The sequence below is a fragment of the Cyprinus carpio genome, chromosome A24 (genome assembly GCF_018340385.1).
Source record: "Cyprinus carpio isolate SPL01 chromosome A24, ASM1834038v1, whole genome shotgun sequence".
NCBI lineage: Eukaryota > Metazoa > Chordata > Actinopteri > Cypriniformes > Cyprinidae > Cyprinus > Cyprinus carpio.
This window is the reverse complement of record NC_056595.1, coordinates 24621117-24647001: the sequence shown is the minus strand read 5'-3', so window position 1 is coordinate 24647001 and position 25885 is coordinate 24621117. Positions and strand designations below refer to the sequence as shown.

The 25885-nt window shown below is 32.8% G+C and overlaps 1 protein-coding gene across 1 annotated transcript in view; it reads right to left on the bottom strand.

Annotated features, from left to right (window-relative positions):
* LOC109074410 (sodium channel protein type 2 subunit alpha-like) overlaps positions 1-16727 on the bottom strand; it is an 82147-nt gene extending 65420 nt beyond the window's left edge. Inside the window, 5 exon segments of the mRNA XM_042714844.1 lie at positions 1922-2095; positions 5768-6006; positions 11067-11175; positions 16154-16510; positions 16606-16727. Of these exon segments, the coding sequence (XP_042570778.1) occupies positions 1922-2095; positions 5768-6006; positions 11067-11175; positions 16154-16510; positions 16606-16629 (903 nt within the window). The 5' untranslated portion in view covers positions 16630-16727.
* Positions 16728-25885: the final 9158 nt, after the last annotated feature.

Here is a 25885-nt window from a genome sequence, read left to right as displayed (position 1 = left end):
TAAAAACTATATCACATAGTTTTTTTGATAAATTATGACAATTATTATATATATACAGTATGTATATCTACTCTATGTATTAGCTTTACTGCACTTATAAACACAAAAAAGCAGTCAGATGTCAAAAATAAATAAATAAGCAAGCTTTTAGAGAAGCATTGAATATGTAAATAAACATGATTTTTTTTTTTCACTACATCTGTCATTTTTTCACTACATCTGTCACTGGCCATAATTGTAAAATAATGTCTTTAGAATCATTCATACATGTTAAAACTACGGAAGAGGATTAGGGCCAAGCAATAATAAAAAAATAAAACCATCTCGAGATTAAAGTCATTATATTGCGAGATTAAACTCGTTAAATTTCGAGAAAAAAAAGTAGAAATACAATCTTGAGAATAAACTCATTAAATTTCGAGAATAAAGTCGTTGTGTTTCGAGAAAAAAACTCGTTCAAAAATTTCGAGAGAAAAAAGAAAAGTCAAAATACAGTCTTGAGAATAAACTCATTAAATTTCGAGAATAAAGTCGTGTGTGTTTCGAGAAAAAAAACTCGTTAAATTTCGAGGAAAAATAGGTCGAAATAATCGTGAGAATAAACTCATTTAATTTCGAGAATAAAGTCGTTGTGTTTCGAGAAAAAAAGTCGAAATGAAATGTAGAGAATAACGCATTCGATCAGTGTTCATAGCCTAAAGAGGACATGGCAGAGTTGGATCACTTAGTCAAGCTATATTTTAGACTTTCTTTCAGTAACAAAGAAATACTATCAATCTTTAGCTAATTATGACACAATAATAATTAGCACACGAACTTTAAAGAGAATTTGCAAGCGGCTAGGTCTTTTTAGAAGAAAAAATCAGTCCAATTTGCGCGATGTAGGCTACATGTTTTGTCCAACATGAAATGACAACCAGAGGACAAATGCAAGGTTATCGCTGGCTTCACCCAAATGCACTCTGGCACTTGGACAGCTATGAATAAATTAAAACCGTACGGCATTGCCATTAATGGCGTGTAATGTAATGAGATATTCTCAAGATTGTATTTCGACTTTTTTTTCTCGAAATTAAACAAGTTTTTTTCTCAAAACACAACGACTTTATTCTCGAAATTTAATGAGTTTATTTTCAAAGATTGTATTTCGACTTTTTTTTCTCGAAATTTAACGAGTGTTAATCTCGAAACACAACGACTTTATTCTCGATATTTAATGAGTTTATTCTCTAGATTGTATTTCGACTTTTTTTCTCGAAATTTAATGAGTTTAATCTCGCAATATAATGACTTTAATCTCAAGATGGTTTTATTTTTTTATTATTGCTTGGCCCTAATCCTCTTCCGTATAAAACGGGCTGAGAACTGAATAAATTGAAAAATAAAAGAAATCATGTCTTCAGCTAACAAGAAATGTTCTCTCAAAGTTATGAGCAATTGTTCGTCCAGTAACGTCTGTTCAAAGTTATCTAATCTTTAATAATGTTCTCAAAATGTTACTTTTTTATGTAACATTTTTTAAATGTTACTTGTTTCAGAATGTTCAGAGAACATTCAAATGTAACATTCCCATAATGTTTGCAAAATGATAAAATGAAACATTCCGTTAACATTCTTATAATAATTATTTAAAAAATAAATATAAAACACTTTAAAAAATTGATGTTTTGACTGTTCAGAAAACATCAGAAATAAAGGGAATGTTAGCAGAACATACTTAGAATCTGTATTTCTTAGCTGGTTTGTGGCCGTTTTTCTGCTGATTAAGGAAAACAGACTATTTTTTAAATCAGCACCCCAAAATTATGGCTTTCATTCAACAAATACTGTATGATGCAGGGTCTTGTAAGAATTACAAACAAATACAAATGCAAGAAGGAAACCAGCTGTGAGCTCTGAGAGTATTTTTTGCATGTTTTACCAGTCTGAAGGAGCGCAGGACGGACAGACCCTCCACGTTGGACAAGCCCAGCTCCATGAGACTCAGACTCACGATCAGACTGTCAAAGATGTTCCAGCCCTGCTGAAAGTAATAATACGGATCCAGAGCGATGATCTTCAGGACCATCTCCGCTGTGAAGATGCCTGTGAACACCTGAGAAGAACAGCAGATATCTGATTTACATTCATGCATTTGACAGACGCTTTTATACAAAGCCACTTTCACTAAATGTAGATTTTAATGCAATCTTCGGGAATCAGATCCAACTGAACTGTTTGAGCTTCGTACATTATGCAAATAAACATACATATTGTGTAAAGATTGTGTATTAACAATTGTACAAATGTAAATAAATATGCGCATGTGAATGTATAAATATAAATAAATAAATCATGTGAATGAATAAATAAATGTATAATTTAAATAAATATTTAAATGTCATATTATGAATAAAGTCTGTTTACATTATTTCGTTTTTACTGACAAAAAACATGGTAAATGTTTATTATGCTACTCTACTTCAAATGCTACATTTTGAAATTAACAATACATACTGTACATTTAAGTAATATTACATAAAAATTATGAATTTAATAGTCAATCAGGCTTCATTTTCATTAAGCAAAATATATATTTAAATTTATTCATGTACGTATATTTATTCTACGCAGTCATTATTATTATTATTAACCGAAAACTGGTTTTTTATGATAAATAATTTAAAATATAAATTAAAAATAATTATTAATAAAAGAAAACTTAAGAAATAAAATTTCTAAAATTCTAAAAAGTTTATTAAAGCTAAATATATATATATATAGATATATATATTATATATATATATATATATATAACAAATGCTACTAAAAATGACAAAAGCACATAACAAAATCAAATCTTAAATTTATCAAACAATATAATTTTTTTTATCCTGCTCATTTTAATCGCTAACTAAAACTATAAAATGGATCTGATCCGTTAATATAACACTGATTTTGTTTTATTTTATTTTAATTTCTACTTATTTTTTATGTTCTTCAGAGTACTATACAATTATTGGCAGCTGAAAGCATCATTAAATTAAGCAAAATGTTTCAAAACAAACAAACACGGAAGGGGCGGGGCATGTGTAGAACTTTATGAATGACGGGCGGTTTCCTCTGTTGCCATGGTTATAAGGTGCATGTATCTACGGCAGCTGTTTGCTCTGTTTCTTGTATCTGGGAGCCGAGCGTTTGGATGTGACTGTGATACGTGACACGGCAGCAGGAAACACTCTAACACATCCTGTGAAGATGAGCAGAGCAGAAGATCAGCTCTGCTTCTCCCTCACATCCCCTAATTACCTCTTTAATCTAACCAATAAACTGAGATCTGGAGGAACATCTACCGCCTCTTTGAGGGTGAAGCTCATGAAAACACGTTCTAAAATAAATAAAAAAAATAAATTAAAATAAAATAAAATAAAATTAAATTAAATTAAATAAAAAAAAATAAAAAAAAAATAAAAAAAAATAAAAAATAATATAAAATAAAATAAAAAATTTAAAAAATGTAAAAAATGTAAAAAAAAATAATATAAAATAAAATAATATAAAATATTTAATAAAGATATTTATATATTTTTTCTTTCAGAAAAAAATATGAGCAGGACATGTTCTTGACTTAGAGTCTTAGAGGCCTTAGAAACAAGGAAGAAAAATGTTAATAATTAAAATAATAATTGTAATAATAAGGATAAGCAAAATATAATTTATATTATATATTAAAAGACTTATTTTTATCTTTATATTTTGCTTTCGATTTATTTATTTATTTTTATTTTCTATTTATTTATTTATTTTACCTGGAAGTTAACATCTTCGTCCTCTTTGAAGGTAAATCTCATGACAGACATTCAGGTCACATTTAAAATAAAATATAAAATAAAAACAGATACTAAAATAATAATAATAAAATTAATAATAATACACACACACATAGATACAAAAAAAAAAAAAATAATAATAATAATAATAATAACACACACACATATATACACACGCACACACACAAAACAAAATAAATAATTAAAAATTATTTAATCACATTATTATTTTTTGCTTTAGAGTTTAGGATAAAATATGAGCTTGACAGCCTTAGAGACATTCACACTTTAACGAGGCTGGACAAACTTTTCTAAAAAAGCTGCAATAAGGACACCTTTTAAAAGAGGCTGCAAACTATATACAAAATACAATATATATCATTGCATCAAAACATTACTTATTTTGGACTCTAGGATAAAATAAGAGCCGGACATGTTCTCAGTGAGACTGACCCTTCAGCGCAGCTCAGAAAGCGCTGAGCGGCTCTTCACTTTCATCTACAGATGACAGAGTCGATAACGCCATCAGTCATGCACAAACTAACAGACGTGACCGTCTCCGTCACCCAACCTGTTCCTCTGAGATCTCAACACTCGTCCAGCTCAGTGCTTTGGTGATGAGGAGAGTGTTGTTTTTATGTGAGTATTCTTATGTCTACTGCTACAGTATCTACATCTTCAAACAACATTCAGTATCATGCTACATCACTATTTCTGCAGTATACAGGGTTTATTCATTGCACTGAAATGAGCCGAATGCAACCGAATACACTGCGCTGGCTGCTGTTTCTTTCAATGAATTGTGTTATGCTTGACCTTTTTTTTGATGTTTTTATAAAGGTTAAGGTTGTTGGAATTCTGTTTCTTGATTTATTACTCAAATGGACATTTTCATACCAGAATGTAGTGTTTTGGTCAATATTTGTGCATTTTTAATTTCAGTAACTGTGAAGATATATTTTATAAATATCAGGGCTTATTTTATTTATTATATATATATATATATATATACGTGTTTATACAGTATATAAAGTATGTGTGTGTGTGTGTGCGTGTATATTCTCATATATATATATATATATATATTATTTGATTATAATAAATTAATAAAAGTTTAAATATATAACTTATATGCATACACTACCATTTGGGGTTAATGATTACATTTATTTATTTAATTTTTAATAAAATAGTCAGCCAGGATGCATTAAATCCAAATTGACAGTAAAGACATTTCTAATGTTATAAAAGATTTCTATTTCAAATAAATGTTGTTCTTTTGAACTTTCTATTCATCTGTGAATCCTGAAAAATAATATGCATCACAGTTTCCACTGTGTTCAACATTGATAATAATCAGAAATGTTTCTTGAGCAGAAAAAAAGATTTCTATTTTTAGAATGATTTCTGAAGATCATGTGACACTGAAGACTGGAGTTAATGATGCTGAAATTACAAGCTGCACATCACAGAAATAAATTACACTTTAACACATATTCACATAGAATATACACCTTATTTTCAAATATAATAATATTTCACTTTTTTTTTTTATTTTTTTTTTGATAGAATAGAAGAGGATTCTTTTTTAAAAAATTATTAAAAACAAAAACACACACAAAAAAAAATCTACCAAGCCAAACTTTTGAATGGTAGTGTACAATTATATAAAGGTATATATATATATATATATATATATATATAATATTTAATAATATAATATAATATAATATAATATAATATAATATAATATAATATAACATAATATAATATATTTACAATATTAACTTTGTCAAATATTTATATAAAGGCTACAATATAAAAAAATATATTTCAATATATCAATAAATGTTACAAAATAAAACAAATAATTATAGTCAGTATATGCCAACACGGTTATATTAATGCATCTTTAGTGACAGGAAGAAGTGCAGTAAATACTCAGAAGTGCTGCTCACCAGGTTCCCTACAGACAGCATGCGGTTGAACTCGTCTGTCATGGGATAGTGTTCCAGAGCCATGAAGAGTGTGTTGAGAACGATGCAGATAGTGATGGTCAGATCCAGAAACGGATCGTTCACCATGAACTTCACCCACTCCTTCACCTTCAGCCAGTCGGGGGAACACGTCCACACCAGGTACTTGTGTGCAAACACGTACCAGCACGGGTGACACTTCTGCTGCGCCTCCTCCAGCTCTGTCAGCAAAAAAACAACCAGTGGAGAAAAAATTACCCATGCATTCTTCATTAGCTTCGTTTATTCACAAGAACCACATTTGGTGGTATAGGGTTGTTGGTATTGGTTCTTCATTTTAATACCTTTTAGTTATAATTAAATTTAAGATCTGTTTGATTCTAAATAACCATAAATGCTTTTCTAACTTGAAGGTTCAGCCTTTTTACTAACTTCAATCATTTTGTACACACTCTGTAAACCCCGCCCTCCAAAGTCATGTCAGCCAATCCGAAGCCAGCAAGCCTGAAAGTGCATAATGATTGGCAGCCATCTAGTGTTTCTGATTGGTTCTCCGTGTAGTTTGTTCCTGTTTGAAGACTGTAATGGAGTCATTTCACAGATATCTGCCAGTTAAGAGGGATTTTATGCATAATATTACATTTAATGTAATGTAAGGATGGACTGTTTACCTGTCTGGATGAATAAATTAAATCAAAACATTTACATAAACCATTAGAGGCCTCATGATACAGTGATTTTAGCTGTCTGACTGTCCATAAAACATGTTTTTGCCAATGCTATACAAATGCTCGTATGCATTTGCATTCAATAATAGCTAATTTAGACAAAATTGTAATTTACAGCTCAGTTTTGAAATTCTTGGCTTGTAGCAAACACCACATGGATAGGTCACGTTGAAAGGTTAGCATGTTGTTTTTCTGCCCAACTGAGGTTGAATCTCACTTGACAAGCGAGGTTGCGTGTTTAGGAGGAACCTGTAAGCGTTCTAATGAGAAATGAGACAGAGACGGACATCTTGTGGCTCTAGATTTGGCTCTGCAGGTGTAATGTGCTACTAACTCCTGCGATGAGCCTCTGCGGTGGTGTGATGGACCACAGCGGGTGCAGTCGACCTGTCAGCCTTTATTTCATCCTCCACAAGAGAAACTGACCAACAAACAGATCTTCAGTTAACACCGCGTTCACATTAACACAGCAGGAACTAAACTGCAGATGACATGTAACACTGTTTGTGAATGTTAATGATAAACTATGAGAATTATTATTATTTTTTTGAGTTATTTCAATTATAACATGAAAAGTAAATAATCATTTATATTAATTATTTTAATTTGTATTTATTTATTGCTTGCTTGCATGCTTTATGTGGGAAAAGAAAGACCCCCTCTATATGTTAACTTCAGTCGCTATAATGTTGCACTCTTGCAGTCTAGATAGTTGATTATATTTTACTGTAAATTTATTGTATGACATTTTTCACGATATGTATCATTGCAAGCAAAAAGCAAACAAACAAACAAGGTTTTGTGGTTGCTAGGCTGTGTGGGTGGTTGATATGGCATTATTAGTGTTCTAAATTATTTTTAACATTTTTATGCGGTTGCTAGGGTGTCTGGGTTGTTTTTAGGGGGTTTCTAGGGTGTCTGCATTGTTTCTCTGGTGTTGCTAAGGTATCTTCATTGTTTCTAGAGGAATGCTAGGGTGTTTGGGTTGTTTGTAGAAGATTGCTATGGTGTCTTGTCGTTTTAAAAAATTTTTGTTTTTCTAGGGGTATTGTTTCTAGGGGGTTGCTAGGGTGTTTGTATTGTTTCTAAGGGGTTGCTAGGGTGTCAGGCTGTTTCTAGGGAGTTGTTAGGGCGTCTATGTTGTTTCTAGAAGATTGTTATGGTGTCTGTATTGTTTCTAAGGGGTTGCTAGGGTGTTGGGCTGTTTCTAGGGGGTTGTTGGGGTATGTGCCTTGTTTTTAGAGGGATGTTATGGTGTCTGCATTGTTTTTAGGGGTTTCTATGGTGTCTGTGTTGTTTCTAGGGGGTTACTATGGTATCTGTATTGTTTCTAGGGAGTTGCTAGACTGTCTGTATTATTTCTAGGGGGTTTCTGGGGTGTGGGATGTTATTCTGGTTCATGTTGGGGTTTCTAGGTGCCGTCTTTTTTGTTCTTAGGGTGTCTGCGTCTTACATTTCCATGGAATGTTTTCTAGTGGGTGCTAGGGTGTTGCGTTGTTTAAGTGGATGTTATGTCGTGTTTTGGTTTGTTTGTTGTTTTTTGTGTGGTGTTTTTTTATTTGGTTGGGTTTTGGTTTTTTGTTTATTTCCAGGGGGTTGCTGTGTATCTGGATTGTTTCAAGGGGGTTGCTATGGTGTTTGTATTGTGGGCTTTTGTTTCTATGGAGATTGCTATGTGCATCTCTGTTGTTTTCCTAGAAGATTGTTATGGTGTCTGTAATGTTCAAAAAGGGGGTGTTGCTAGGGTATGTTTCTAGGGGCTTGTATAAGCCTGACTTCTAGAGGATTGTTATGGTGTCTGCCATATGTTTTTTTTATAGGGGATTGCTAGGGTGCCAGTATTGTTTCTAGGGGGTTGCTAGGGTGTCTGTGTTGTTTACACTGGATTGATATGGTGTCTAGATTATTTCTAGGGGGTTGCTTAGGTGTCTGTGTTGTTTCTAAAGGATTGTTATGGTGTCTGTATTGTTTCTAGGGGGTTACTAGGGTATATGGATTGTTTCTAGGGGGTTGTTAGAGTGCCTGTAATATTTCTAGGGGGTTGCTAGGGTATCTGTGTTGTTTCCAGTGGACTGTTATGATATCTGGATCGTTTCTAGGGAGTTGCTAGGGTGTCTGCATTGTTTCTAGGGGGTTTCTAGGGTGTGCTGGGTAGTTGTGAGGACACTGTGTTGCTTTGCAGTTGCTCAGGTGTTCTGGGTGGTTTAGGTGTTTTGGTTTGTTGTTGATAGTTGATTTTTGGTTGTTGGTATGGTTATTTGTAGTTGCTTTGTGGTTTTTTGCTAGTTTTTTTTTTGTTTTTGAATAGGTGTAGTTATTAGTTGCAAATACAAAGACTTCACACTGTTTTTTTTTTTGTTTTTTGTTTTGTTTATGTTATTAAATCTTTATTCAGCTATAAAATCATAGATTTAATTTGTTTTTTTTTTTATGTTTATTCTGTTGTAATGTTATTGATTTTTTATTCAGCTATATTTCCCTACAGGAATGATTAAAACTGTGCACAGTACAAAATTCAGGCCCTGAATAGTAAAACCATAGTGTAAACTGAGAATTTTTGCAATACGGCTGTTCCAGTGTCAGCATATTTATATACAAGTAAATCGGTAAGTGGTAGCTGGCAATCTATCATACACGTATGTAAGCATCATCTGACATAACGTGCTCATTACAGTAAATATGGTCTGCTGCTGTCCTGCCGTGTCGAGCTTTCACGTGTGCGTGCTTTCACATGCGTGATAATGAGGATTGGCATTTTCTTATGCTAGCAGATCTAAACTCAGACCCTGTGAGCTCAGGCCTTCTTCTGTTAGCAACTTTTGTGCTGACCAATCAAGATTCCAGAAAAGACTCAAAAATATGGGCCATTTTTATTCACAGGTGACATTTCATGTCCTCCAGTGAGGAGAGCACACTAACTGTATGACAGAGATCTGTTTTGGACTGACTTCTGATGAAGAATCCTGATGTTAGTCCTCATAAAAAGATGCCAATGATCTCATGTTTCTCCATGTTACTTCGCTATAGGTACTATAACTATAACAATAACTATATTAGCAAAGATAATTACATTAATGTCCACCCCAGTGGGCAATAACATTTTGTTTATCTGTCGCTTTAAATGCTTACACTCTTACACTGACATTCTGATTGGCTGTCAACATTTTTATTATTCATTAGCTGAAAAAATCGTTCTAAAAGTGGTTGAACGTACAGTATCTTAGTCTTAAAGTTTTTAATGTTAATGAAATCAATAAATGGCTGTTGATTTCATTGACTTTTGTTGATTTAATAGGGATTTTTTTTCTTAATTTATACAGTCAAATATGCAATGTTATTTTTTACATTTGATTATTCAATTTCTGTACCTAAAAACTAATGTTTGTAATAACCTACCTTAAAAAACAAAAACAAAAAAAAAACATGAAAAGCATTGTTTATTTTCCATTTTTTTGACTTCCGCCACTTTAAATACTCAATTTCGTTAAACTCAGGTGGATTCTGATTGGCTGTAAAAATCGCTCTGAAAGTGATTCCAACGATATCGTTCCTCTGCGTTGTTATCGTTATAGTTGTGTGAACTTCATCATTCTCGTAGCATTGTAGTGATTATTAAAACGTCATAGTTGTCGTCCTTGGTGTGAACTGGCCTTTAACGATAACTGTAAAGATAATTAGCATTCACTTTGGCTTAGTTAGTTTTGTCGTCTGTTTTTATCACTCATCAGCTGAGAAAAAAAAAGTTCTGAAAGTGATTCCAACGATATCGTTCCACTCTGTTGTTACCGTGTGAATGGGCTTTATACGATAACTATAAAGATAATTAATAATTAATAATTTCAGTTTTGTCATCTCACACTTTAAATACTCAAGCTTGTTAAAGTTAAGTGGATTCTGATTGGCTGTCAATGTTTTTATCACTCATCAGCTGAGAAAAACATCACTCCGGAAGTGATTCCAACGTTATCGCTCCTTTGTTATCGTTATAGTTGTTGTGTGGGCTTTCTGCTGTCATAGAACGATATTTAAAGCTTCATAGTTACTTATAGTTATCGTCCATTGTTGTCCTTTACTCATTTCCCAGCAGGAACACCACGAACAATGAAAATTAATTCATCACTTGATTTATTTATACACAAACTTCTACAGGCGGTCTACTCTTTTGTTTCCTAAAACACTTTGTCCCAGTGGGCATAACAGATTTGAAACTGCGAGGACATTCTGTTACGCTACTATTCAGTCGCTAAAACGCTTAGGGAAGTGTCTGGCTTCTTCTGCCACCCAGGTGATGTCACAGTCTGGCTGTGTCCTGATGAAGCAGCAGTGGGGAGGGTTACACCTTTCCTCTGAATAACAACAGCGAGCGACGTCTCGGGGGACGATATTAACCGCGTGCAGATTGAGACACTTCTCCTGTCCTTGCACGCACCTTGCTGGAAAACACTCATGTCGATTTTATGTGCATATGGAGTTAATATCTCGTCGCTGGCTCGTGTGTGATTTAGTTGGTTTGTTTTTGTTGTGTTGTGTTTCTGTCAGGCGCCGTGTCCTACCTTCCATGGCGTCAGTGATGTAGCTGGTGGCGCTCAGGGTCCGGTCTCGGCCCTCCTGGGGCAGCTGGGGCAGGAGCATACTGCTCAGCTCATTGCTGGAGTTGTGTCCCTGAAAAACCAACAACAGCAGTCACCTAAATGGCTTCATGAGGAAATAAACAAGAGCAGATTTATCGCACTAACTGTTCTCTCTTTGACTTCAATTCACTGTATGGTGCTTTTCATATAATATGTGTCATACCACACATTGCTGTGCGGTTGTTAAAAGTTCTGAATGATCTTAAGCACATTGTTATGCAGTTGCTAGGGTGTTGAGATGGTTTCTAAGGTGTTGCTATGTGGTTGCTACAACATTGTTGGTGATTGCAGGGGCATTTCTTGCATGGCTGTGCAGTTGCTACCTGTTTTGGATGATTTTTAAGCACATTGCTATACATTACAGTGTTTGGGTGGTTGCTAGGGTATTTGGGTGGTTGCTATGTGATTGCCACGGTGTTCTCTGTGATTGTAAAGGCATTGCTGTGTAGTTCCTAAGTGTTCTGAATGACTTTAAGCACATTTATACGGCTGCTAGGGTGACTGGGTGGTTGCTAGAGTGTTTTGTGGGTTTGTTGATGGTTGCCTAAGAGTTACTGGGTGGGTGCTAGTGTGTTGACATGCAGTAGTTACAGGTGTAGCGGACATTTGCAAGAGTATGTGAATGGTGGTTGCTGTGCAGTTGTTAACTGCTCTGAACGATGTAAAACACATGGCTATGTGGTTGCTAGGGTGACTGAGTGGTTGTTATGTGGTTGCTGGGGTGGTTGCTATGTGGTTGCTAGGGTTTTTGTGTGTTTTTTATGGTGTTGATGTGTGGTTGTTAGGGTGTTGAGGTGATGTTTGCATTACGTATTGCAAGTGTTGCTGTGCAGTTGTTAACTGCTCTGAACGATGTAGAACAAATGGCTATGTGGTTGCTAGGGTGACTGAGTGGTTGCTAGGTGGTTGCCAGGGCGTTACTATGTGGTTGCTAGAGTTACTGGGTGGTTGCTAGGGTGTTGACATGCAGTAGTTACAGTGTAGCGGACATATTGCAAGAGGTCATATGCAATGGATTTGCTGTTGCAGCTTGCGTTAACTGCCTCTGAAGGAACGATTGTAAAACACATTGGCTAAATGTGGTGTCATTAGTAAAACACATGGCTATGTGGTTGGTTTATTGTGTGGTTGTGTTTAGGATGGGGTTTGTATGATGATTTTTGGGTATATGGATTGTTAATTATTTCTGGTTAGCTCAAACACATGGCTATGTGGTTGCTAGAGCAACCCACGATAATTTATATAGGTATGTATTGACTGTGCAAAACAAACCCACAGAACCGCAGAGGGAACCACACACACACACGTACAGGGAATCTACAAACCGCTCCTAATGGCATTTAAAAATCCATTCTGTTTAATGCCAAAACAGAAGCCTAATAAAAGCAGCGATTAACCCTCAGCAGCAGATGTCTTCAGTAATAATGGGTGTTTGGGGAAATGCATTCATTTTTGTCAAATGCTTGTTTCCATTTGTTTTCTAAACGTCAGCTGTTTTCATTTTTTATTTTTTTTTTTATCTGAGGTCTTTGAGTCGATATGATGTCTGTCTGTAACAATGACCCTCTGATTCTATAATGTGTTTTTGATTGCAGGTAATCAAAGGAATGACGCAGGAGTGCTTCATCACGGTCCACCAGAACAACCACTCCTGCTGTTCAGACGAGTGGGAAACACCGTTGTGTGTGTGTGTGTGTGTGTGTGTGTGTGTGTGTGTGTGTGTGTGTGTGTGTGTGACGCCACCTCTGCGACTCTTATTCAACATCTGTTGCTATGTTACCATGACTATATCGCCAAGACAACAGGGTATCCGTGCCTCCTTCACACAGTCCAGACCGTTTTCAGACTCCTTTCCTTTCTGAGTAATTCAGATATTTCTGGCATACTTCCCGTTTCAAAAGCCCATATGAAAGAAAATCACTTTAAATATATCAAAAATATCTTTCTAGACAGCACTGAGATTGAATGAAGTGCAAACTTAGAGACTGTGCGGACTTAGACTGTGCTGCATCTCAGATGAGAAAAAGACCTCAGAAATCTCACATCAGATTTGCCTACAATAAAGTCAAAAATCAAAAGATCTCGGTATGAACTATTATTATTTTTTTTATATATTAGAGCTGCTCTGCATTCATTTTATAGCTTTATATTTCTTGCAGTACACCAATAAGTGTCACATTTGTGTCTGTTTTAAATTTTCCCAAAATGATGTTCGTGAGAAGCAACTGAGACAAAGTTGAGTTTGTTCATTTATTCATTTATAATTTTCTATATATTTTTCTATATTTTAATAAAATAAATTCATTTAATAATAATAATAATAGCATTAAAGATCTTTACCGGTTGCTTCACATGTATCGTACAGTATGCATCTATGGAAATCACTTATTTAGTCACTTATGTAACAGATGCGTGAAGTAATTGCTAATTAAGCATGCAGTACATTTCTCTTTAATGCGAGGCAGTTTAAAGCATCTGAAAAGGTTCATATGGCGTTTCGATCAGTGCTGTTGAGTACACTGATAACACAGCATTCTGGGAAGGGTACTTGTGTTTCCAAGGAATAGCAACAACATCGTCTCTCCCCAATCACAGACCTCTCTCTGCACACACTGAGTCATGTTTTGATTTTGTTAAATATGTCTGTACGTGTGTGTGTATGTGTGTACAGTACAGATAAAATGGAGATGTATATATAAATAAATAATATAAATAAATAAATGGCATGCATTTGACCCCAAAATAAATAATATAATATAATAATAATAATAATAATAATATATTATATATATAATACTTCTATATTTATTTATTTTATTATAATTTTCTATATTTCTTCTATATTGTTATAAAATAATTGTACATTTTATCAAAATATTTATTAAATTTAACATAATAATAATAGCATTTACATGTTTAATAATTGTAATACAAATTATTATTATTATTATTATTATTATTATTATTATTATTATTATTATTATATATAAAAATAATAAACAATAGATAATAACAAATTAAACAAATATTAAATATAAGAAATACTACTATACTGTTGTTCTTTGACACATTGCTTTTGTTCTATTGTAAGTTGCTTTGGATAAAATAAATTATAATATATTAGATGAAATGATAAATTATAATCGAATTGTTATATATTTAATATATAATATACAATATACATATTTAAAGGTATTATATTTTTACTACCATTAACACTGTGTATCTTATCAATAATGGCATAATGCATCACAGATCTCAAATGCAACACCCCCCCCCCCCGCCCCCCCGCCCCCATTTCAAGATATGATTTCTAATTTTTAGCTTTTTTTCTGGGGTGAAATATGACCTGTTCTTACAGGTTTTTGTTAGATGCATATCCTTGCAATAATTTCTGTACTGTAAAAACCATTAGATTACTGCTGCTTTCAGCTTAATATCTGATAATGCAAAATGTCTAGACAATAAAAAATCCATAATGTTTGCTGGTCCCAAGGCTTACTGCATTAAAATAACCTGCGTGTTTGTTTCAGAATGATTCTGTTTGACACACAGACAAATTAACGTTTACAAATGCAGGAGAGAGCAGAGAGGTGGAGGTTCTTATGTGACACTCATCATTACACAGCGTGTTTGCAGTCTGCCAATAAAAGAAAATCAGCTCAGAGAAGGCAAGAGCATAATGCATGTTATCAGTGTGAGTGACAGCTATAGAAGAACTGACTACTGTATGAACATACTGTAACACACAGCGCAGCAGGAGCTCTTATGTTTCGTCCTTGAAGAAGATGAGGAGGTTTCTGGGAGACATCACACAACACTTAACCTTGACTTAATGTCTGTTTTAAACTAGCAATTTTCATGACTGTGAATCTGACAAAAATATTTGACCAAATTCTAATGTAAATTTTTTAACCATGTTTAAAAATAAATAAATAAATAAATGGCACAATACCAAAAATGCATGCTTCAAAGAAGAAGAAAAAAAAAAAAAGTTTACATTTTGAGGTAAAATATGTAGTTTTTTTTAATGATCAGCTGCATGATTTAATGTTTAAAATATGTAAAAAAATAAATGCAATTTTTTCCTCAAAAACATGAATTGTTTTCAACAATGATAATAATCAGAAATGTTTCTTGAGCATTAAATCAGAATATTAGAATGATTTCTGAAGATCATGTGACACTGAAGACAAATGAAGAGTAATGATGCTGAAAATTTTGATTTGATCACAGAAATAAATTACAGTTTAACAGATATTCACATAGAAATGGTTATTTTAAATAGTAATAATATTTCAAATTTTTGCTGTATTTTTGATCAAATAAATGCAGCTTTGGAAACCAGAAGAGACATTAAAAAAAAAAAGTACCAACCCCAACCTTTTGAATTCTAGTTAACATTTAAACACAGAACTCATAATTTATTTGGCACATAATCACTAGACCAATTTTTATAATAATAATAATAATAATAATAATAATAATAATAAATATTATTATTATTCATTATTATTGTTGTTTTTATTAGTTTTTTTTGTTGTCATTTTTATTAGTATTATTAATCACTAATAATTCAGAGTTTTATTTTTTTGTTTTTGTTTTTTTTTTTATTTTTTAATTTTTATTTATTATTGTTTATTATTTTTTTTTTTTTTTTATTATTACTCTAACATTCATATTGTTGGAATAATTATCAAATAAATGGAACCATCTATCTGTGCATACCTGAGTGGCCTACTTTTATTTTTATTAAAATAATTGTATTGTATATATATATATATATATTTTTTTTTTTTTTACAATTTTTAGTTATTTAGTATCAGTGTCTGATACATTTGTTTGTTAGACTGATTTTTTCATGAGACTGATCCTGACTGATTTGTTTCTTCATCTCTAGATCCGAGCGACTCTAGTCGATTATTCATCTGTTGGCTTTATTACAAATCAGTCCCGCTGTTTCTAATTTACAGCCCTGCTGGTTTGATCAGAAGCACAAAGACACTTACGCTCTCCTCCTTGACCTTCTCCATGGTGCACGTGGGCAGCGGCAGCGGAGACAGCGGTCCCTGGCCCGAGATGCCGTTCTGATCGATGGCCACGAAGAGTTTCTTCCCGTTGATGTTGAGACTCGGGAAGAAGAACTGCGAGCTGTGGCTGCAGGTGCTCTGAGCGCTGGTCCGTCTCCTGCTCCAGGGCAGAGCCAGCGCCCCTCCGCGGCTGTCCGAATCACCGTGATTGCTGAACTCATCATCGGCGAAATCCACCTCCGAGTCTTTGTTCGGCGGCCGGAAGTTGAAGATGCTGACCTGACTCTCCCGTCGGGCTCGTAAGGAGAGAGTGCGCACCAGCAGAGAGTGCGTTTGCTAGTAAACGAAGATGAATCGACTTAACTGGAGGCAATTCCACCGAATAAAACAAGATGAGGGTGAGTTTGATGATTTTTGGGTGTTAAATCTACCTTCATTCCCTCCATAGTGTCCATCTTGACTGATTTGTCGTGGCTTCCGTCCTCCGTTCCTTCGGACAGCGGCCTCGAGCTTTTCCTCCGGTCCAGATTCCCTTTGCCTTGAGACGAGAACGGAGACATCACAGCGTCGGGCCGTCAGATGGACGTCTCGGTCCGACTCGGTCTCTTGTGCTTTCTGAGCCACCTGACAGACAGAAAACTGTGGTTATAATCACAATGTAGCATGACTTCTTGTACATTGTTGATTAAATCAAGCATTCACCATTTTTTATCATCAGCCATAAAAATATATAAAATATAACATAAAAACTTAAGTTAATATTTCAATAATTTAACAACACATTAGTTAGTCACATGACATGCAAGATGAAACATTTAATCTTTTTTTTTAGTAAGTGTTTTATTTTATTTTTATTATTTTTATTTTTATATAGGACTACACAATTTTTTTGTCACTCGAACCTCTTTTTAGTTGTGACAGTGTCTTATTATAATTGTTATTATTAACAACAACAATAATAATAATAATATGTATCATTATTAGTTTTAACTCTAATTATAAAAATTAAGACACAATTGTGTAAATCACAACTGTACTATAAAATAAAATAAATATAAACTATATGAATGTGATAATGTGATTATATTTATTATTATATACAAATTATTATTGTTGCTGTTTGTTGTTTTTAATTTTAACAATTATTATTATTATTAGCAATATTATTAGTAGTAATATTCATATATTATTAGTATTATTAATACTAGTTGTAGTCGCTTTAGTTTTAACTCTATTTATAAAAAATTAAGACAGAAATACATTACTGTTGCAATTTACATTTGTGCTGTACAATTGTTCAATAAAAAAAAACAATATTAATGTGATAATATTATAACACATTTCTTATTTTACAAGTTCTACAAGTTATAATACTAATATTTATATCTTAAATTATTCACTTACAAACTTTCAAACCCTTCAGCTTTTAACGTTCCAAGTGTAAATCTTTATTTTTATTATTTAAAAAAATAATAATTATGCAAGGGTGTAAATAAATTGAATCTGGAGCACGTTGTGTTTAAAAATGAACATGCAGAGAGTTTGTTGCATTCACCGTGAGCTGAGAAGCACAGAGAGATGCTAAAAACACTGTGTTATAAGATGCACGTGTGTAAATGCTTTACTGTGAAAACAGACTACAATGTCAGATTAATTGTGCAACCAGATTTATTTATTTTAATGTTGCATTTGATTAAATAATAAATAAGCTTTCCATAAACTCCCAAACCCCTGCAGTTCTTCAGATGTAGAGATAAAGAGCTGATTTCAGCGGTGACCCCGACGCACCTGCTGTTCCTTCTTCAGCTGCTCCATGGCGCGCTGAAACTCTTGCTCTTTCTGCAGGGCTTCCGCGATGGTGGCCTGGTTCTGCTCCTCGTATGCCATGGCCACCAAAAACCGCCAGACAACAGGGATCAGGTTCACCAACGGTAAAAGGAGACCCAGTAAGATCACCAGCACAAAAACAACACCATGTACCCTTTTCAAACCGCCCTTTACACGAGCGGGCAGCGTTCTGTCAGAACAAGAGAACAACGAACTCACCGAAACTGTACGCTTTTCCCGACTAGTGTGGGGTATGTGTTAACAGAAAAGATGGTGTTTAGTGACTGGTGTGAGGTATTTTTCGGTATCTGTTCAATAGATCGTTGCGTTTTGAGATCATTTACAGGGAACTCTCAAAATCTGCCAACAGCATAATCAGTGGATGAAAACAGATGAATAAAAGTTTCATTCCTACATACACTACCATCCAAAAAAATGGCATCATTTGTGATGTTTTAATGCCAAAGTTAAGTAATTAATAAATTAAATTATTATATTCATTAACATTTAATGTGTTTTTTTTTTCTGCTAAGCTGAGTTTATTTTATTTGATCAAAAATAGTGTATTGTGATTTTGATGGTGATTATGATTTAAAATAACTGCTTACTATGTGGATATATAGTGAAATGTAATTTATATTTGTGATCAAATCTGAATTTTCAGTGTCACATGATCTTCAGAAATCACTCTAATATGCTGATTTGCTGCTTGAGAAACATTTCTGATTATTATCAATATGTTGTGCTGCACAATATTTTTGTGGAAACTGTGATATATTTTATTTTTCAGTATTTACAGATGAATAGAAAGTTCAAAAGAACAAATTAGTTTGAAATAGAAATCTTTTGCAACATTAGAAATGTCACTTTTAGTCAATTTAACGCAGCCTTGCTGAATAGAAGTGTTTTTTATTTATTTATTTTTTTTAAATAAAAAAGTAATAAAATTACTAAACCCAAATGGCAGTGCATGCATATACATTTTACATTTTATTTAATGATGAAACATTAAATATTTTATATTAAATAAAAAAATGTAATTCAATAAATACTGTAAGCCATGCTATTTCTAATATTATCAATTCAATGCATCATTTGCGTATTTTACGAATATATATAATATTATCTATAAAATGCATCATTTTTTGAAAAGTGAATTTAATATGTATATTGAGTGTGATGTTTATGAGAGTTTTGTATTTTTAATATTATTGATTTATTTCTAATATTATCAATTCATCATGAGTCTGAAGAGCGAGAGAAAAGCCCATCCGAAGGTGTCGAAGCTGGTGTAGCCGTAGTTCGGGTTTCGTCCGGTCTTCATACATTCAAAACCATCCGGACATTTGCTGCGGAAAACAGGAATAACGGGTTACTAGCGGCACCACTGCACTCGGGTCAATCCGTTATTGCGTGCAGGAAATGAGTTTGTTGTTTATTATGGGATGTCCTGAAGGGGCCTGTAACGTGTGCACAAAGGTGAGCGCTCTCTGAACGCTTGCTCTGTGAGTAACGGTGGCGCCAGGGGTTCGGCCCCGTCCCGGGGCCCGTCTCCGACAGGCGGCAGCTGGCTCTCAGCAGACTGGCATGTTGAAAGCGTGAGGGTGCGGGTGACGTCTGCTATCGCGCTCAAACACCTCGCCGTGTCCCTGAAGGACGTGCTAATGGACGGGCCCCACTTCAGTCGGGTTCGGACCCCAGATGCACTGATACCAGCCTCCGCTTCCTTTCTCGTGTGGCACAACGTGCTCGAGATTGGGACTTTTACAGCGGCGCGGCTCAGAAGCCACCACATGTGATAGCTCCATTGTTAATGTTTTTATTTATTTATTTATTTTCGATATTGACAGTAAAACACTGCTATCATCAAGGCTTTGTCTTGTTTTCCAGTGAAAAAAAGAGCATTGTTATTGATTGTTTAGATATTGTTTTTATTGACAGAAAAAAAGAAAACCTTTTTTCATCAATATTTAATCAGTATTATAACAACATGTTTTTGAAATCAACATTATATCAGCTTTTTTGTGTTGTTTACCACTTTAAACTGGACTTCATCAGAAAAGAATGATTATATTTTTTTTTTTGTGTTTTTTAAGACTTTAAACTTTTTTTTTTTTTTAAGTTTTGAGTTAAAAGCATTTTTTTTTTGGTTACTGATTATTTAGAAGATTTTATCTACAGCAAAACTAAATATTTAAAATATTTAATATTTTTTTTTTTTGATTTATTATGTTTTAATTTGTATTATTTTTTAATGTTTTATTTTAAAAGTTTTTATTGTTTTTTTTGTTTTATGGAATAAGTATCTGTTGGTATTGTTTTACTTTTGTTTTCTGTTATTTTAAAATATTTATTAAAATATTATCAGTATTTAGTAATTATTTGTAATCTGTATTTTGGCTGGTTTTCCAGTTTAAAAAAAAAAAGAATACGGAATAATGATAGGGTTAATTGTAAAAAGAAGTAAAGGAATATTTGATGTTTTTGTTGATATTTTTTTTTTTTGTTACTGACTATTTTAATTTTGTTATTGAATATTTAGATTTTTTTTTATCAACAGGAAAATTAATTAATAAATAAATAAGTAAATAAATAACCTTTAAAAAGTAGTTTTTGTTTTCCAGAAGTGAAGGAATAAATTCAGCTGTTAAAGTTATATGCATTTATATATATATATATATTACAAAAAAGTAAAGGAATAAATAAATTAATTTCATTGTAATAAATAGTTTAATTGTTAAAGTTCATTTGTTTTTTTGTTATTGAATAATTAGATTGTTGTTATCAACAGTTAAAAAAATGGTAATGTTTGTATTGTTTATTATTATTATTATTATTATTATTATTATTATTATTATTATTATTATTATTATTATTATTATTGTTATCAGTTTTGATAGACAGTAAGCATTTACATTTTTTTTGTCTACTTTTCCTGTAACATTATCTAAACATCCTTAAAACAAGATCAATTCATTGAAAAGATCCTAATAACTTGTTTTCAGAGAAACGATCTTATATAGTTTTTTCTTGTAATGATAAATCTAAAACTCTAAGTAAATAACTATCTCTGAAAACCAGCCTTATTATCCCCCGTGCAAACCTTGCTTTAAACACCCCCTGAACCTTGTGTTTGGAGGATGGTTATAAATGTTCCCGTGTCAAACGAGATCCTGGAATGGTCCTCATCAGTGATCTCTGTGTTCATTGGGTTTCCAGCTTAGAGTCACTCCGGAGAATTTGTCAAAAAGCCCTCTCACACACTGGCAGCTGGGAACCGCATTGTAGGGACACAAGCCTTTCGACATGCTCTATTTTAAGGACCGCTAGAGAGTCCCTCTGTCCCTGTTCAGGTGTCGCCCCTGAGAATTAAGGGAGCCCCGCGTGGCCGGGCGGGCCAGATGCACTGACTCTGGGAATCTACTCGTTTCGGAGGCCGTTCGTGATGCGTAAAACCAACTCTGTCGGTTACTGTTTGCAATGAACTGTTATGCTGTTATGAGCCAAGATGGACTCAAGGTTACTTCCTTTGGGAGACTGATCTCCGAACGCCGCTGCGGGAATCACGATTGGGCGACTCCGATCGGCCGGATTGACACACCATGCAAAGATTAAACAGTCTACTCACTATAACACAGCAGTACAGTAACAAAGCTACAAAGACACAAAGAGGAGCTCGTGATGACGCGGACATTGATGCTTTATTGTGTAAAGATGATGCTGATATATTTAGGAAAAGTAATATAGCCGAGCCAGCGGAACAAGAGTTTGGCTGCCATGCAGAGAAAAATACAACAGTTGGAAGTTTTGGATTTGAATTGATCATGACGCATCATCGTTGTTTTTTTATTTAGAATTATTTGCGATTCTGTATTGCCCAGGCAGATTGAAAACATATCAGGTGTAGACAGTATCTTATACTACTTTTTATTATCTTTTTGTAATTTTCTATGCTGAGTTTATAGGATGAATGGATTTAAATGTATTTATATATACAGTATTATATCACTCAACAATTATAATAAATAACTTATTATAATTAATTGGAATCAATTTGAATGCGATACTAGAGTGACTATAACAAATACATATATTAATAATATAAAATATAAATTAATATTTTATGTTATTATAGTGAAATGTAAATATTTTTTTATATTATAATTAATTATAATATGTTTTTTCTTTTGCACTTCTCTTTTGGAATACTTCGTTGAGTACTATGATTATTTAATTTGGAGAAAATAAAGAATTATATACTTCTTTATATGTATATATAGTGTATGTGTGTTCAGATGGATGTGTGTGTTTACGTTTGTACATATACAGCTATATATATTTACATCTATATTTACTAGTCTTATTGGTTAATATTATCAGTTTAAACTTATATTACTGATATATATATTATATATAATATATATATATATCACGCATCGTGCTCCAGATATAATCAAAAATAAAATTCTAAATGTACATATAAATATTAATCTTCCTAAAATGGATATGACTGAATAATTTATTTAAAATTAATTATTAATTAAACTCGTCAAAAAACAAAACACAACCCTCCAACAAAAAAAACTTTTTTAGAGCAATTTAATTTAACATATACAGTATAATGAATATCATCATAAGGCCACATCAAATTTTTTTTTTTTTTTTGTTTTTTTGCAATATCATCCAGATCCTACCACGATACTGCTTTTATAAAGGTGGGTAAATCTTTTTTTCTTTTAGCACAAATGACCCAGAGTGTGGAGCGAGCGTCTGGATCTGTTATTTGGCTTGGCGCGCAGAGACGTTGACGAGCCGGGCACAGCGAGCAGAAGACAGAGCAGGAAGGGAAAGAGCCAGAGAGACGCGAGAGATTGAGAACCGAGAGAGAGAGAGAGTCCACTCCTCCAACAACAGATGAGGAGGTGAAACGAGGCAAGATGTACTTCTGTTTGAAAGCGCCCGTCAGCCTCTCAACTCAGGTTCATCCATCCAGCGTTCACAAAGATGTGACCAGAGAGACTGCACGCTAACAATGCGCTAAAATAAGACTCACTGGATTAATTTCACTTAATTGATCCCCGCAGGGAAACGAACTAACAAAGGAAACAATGCCACTCGACAGGAAGATACAGCGACTTCAAGTACATAGATCCTGTGCTGTGCGACCTACATAAGGAAAGATATTAATCATATTGATAATAATAAACAACATCCATTCTCTTTCAGGGTAAAAACACACACATCTCTACTCTAAAGGCTTACAGTATATAGTGCCTTTATTTTTTCTTGTATTTTATTTAGGCCTCTTTGAAGATTATTGTGCTTTATGGCATCTCAAGCCTTATATTACTTTAGCGTAATATGGTCCCTGGTCTTATCGTGTGCACTAAAGCTAAGTTATTTACTCTCTACTTTACTCTTCATATGTATGTCAGAGAATAGATAGATAGATAGATAGGATAGATAAGATCAGATAGATAGCCTTTAGATAGATTTAGGATCAGAATTATTTAAAAAAAAAAACTACACAGAAATTAAGCAAAGGAATGAATGCTCGAGCGCGTTTTATTCGCGTATTTCACTAAGTATTATCGGCTAATTAAAAACAATATATTAATCAACTATTTTTGTCTTGTTTTCCAGGAATAGAATAAATGCAATAACGTTTTTCAAGACCCAATTAGGAGAATACATTGCATGGGAGGTTTTTGTGTCGGGCGCCGTCGCGTGTAATTGCGATGATTACCTCAATATTGATCGGCCGTAATTATAGGGTCTGATATTTAATATTATTATTCCATACCTCGCTGTTTAAAATCAAGTTTTTGTTTTTTTTTGTAGTACTTCTTTTATCTTAGTGTTTTGACAGTATATAGTATAAATAAGTATATATATCATGATAATATATACGACGATATATATATAGTATAATACTATATCTATATATATTATACAGTACTGGTTTTTTTCCATTTCTGATATATAGAAATGAAGTACTGGAATAAACTTTTTTTATAAAATGTTTTTTATCAGTATTATCAGTATATTATTAGTATTTAATCAGTATTATTTCATCAACAAAAAATCTGCAGTTAATCAGTATTTTTGTCTCATTTTCAGTGAAAAGCACAATCAGAAATGAAGGAATAAATTAAGTAAAATTGGGTGCAGATAATATTGCACATTAACTTTTTTGACAACTAACAAATCTGACCATTAAAAAAGCAATTAAGCTGTTAGTCTGAAGCCAGATTTGGTTGCATATTACTGAGCTATTCTGAGCAAACCTTTCATTTCATGTGAGTGACCTCTCAAAGTACCATTAAGGTCAAAATACAAGCTAATACAAGCTAATCATGGTTTATTAATAGACACTTGTTTGAATGAATGTCCACTAACACCCTTTAATTACTACGACACATGAGACAACATTTTAATCGAGATGTTTGGAGTTCCAAGAAAATCAGTGAGTGATAAAGCTGGTGGTCAGTCGGCGTGAGCGGCTACTGTAGATTAAGGTCAGGGATTACTTGTTGATGTGATCTCCAAAAATATTTATATACCACCATTAGCCAACAGCAGAGCACATTATATCACATATCCATTAGTTTTGTAATTATAACCATTAGCTCGTTACAAAATTATATAACAACGCTTGTCCTTGTAGGTGTGTTATTTTTTTTTTTATTATATTTTTGATTTTTTTTTATTTTTTGTTTTTGTTTATTTTTTTAGTTTTTTTAGTTTTAGGTTTTTTGTTTTTTTTTTGTTTTTTTTTTTATTTTATTACATTACATTTTTATTTATTTAAGTTTTAGTTAGCTATAACAGCCTTGTTGTGAAGTGACAGTAGCTGTGTTGTTTCTAAAACAGATTTAGTGTCACAAAACTTTACATTAAATAGATGATCTAGTTCCAAAAATGAATCAATACTTTAGATTCCCTGCACAGAATGTAACAATTCCATTTTTTAAACAGCAGCATTTAGCTAATATCTTCATCACAATGTTATATATATATATATATATGTATGGTTTTGTTGGTTGTATTTAGTATAAATTTATTTGTACAATGTTTGGATATCATCCTCTTCAAATACTTTAAAAAATGCCTTTTTTTATTCTTAGTTTGACTTACTATAAGTAACTACCCAGCTCATAAAAATATGATCTAAGAATTTTTTGCTAACATTATGAAAATGTTATTCCTAAATGCTCTCCCATTTTTATTTATTTATTTACTGTATTTATGTTTCTTGGTTATGTGAATATTAGAAGAAAACATTGAGGGAAAGTTAAATTTGTAACCATTTGAGAAAACATAGCGGGAATGCTAACTTTGAAGTAGTAACATTTAAAAAAACTTATATAGTATATAATATATATGATATATATAATATAATATATATATATATATATATATATTATATATATAAACTTAGAAAAATTTGTTTTAGAATAATATGTCATACATGTATGAACACAAGTATAATTAATGGTGTGATAACATTTTAGAAAGACCCCCAAAACACAGTTTGAACAAATGTTTTATGTAATGTGTACCTGACAAAACATTTGTTTGATACCCAAGCTAACAAAAATAGTTCTGTGAAATGTTATGCTAGTAGGTTTTATTTTTCCGTATTTTGCTCTGACCATTCAAAATGTTATTTTTTTTTATTTTAAAACATATACCAATGTTATGTGAAACCATTCATTTGAAATCATTTCTTAAACACTTACGAGAATGTTACTTTTTGAATTTGTCTCTGAAACATTCTGAAACAAAGAGTAACATTTTAACAAACGTTACACATCAACGTTGGTCGCATGATTTAGTGTATCGGGGCGTTCCATGATTGATGTATAAGTAACATTTTGAAAA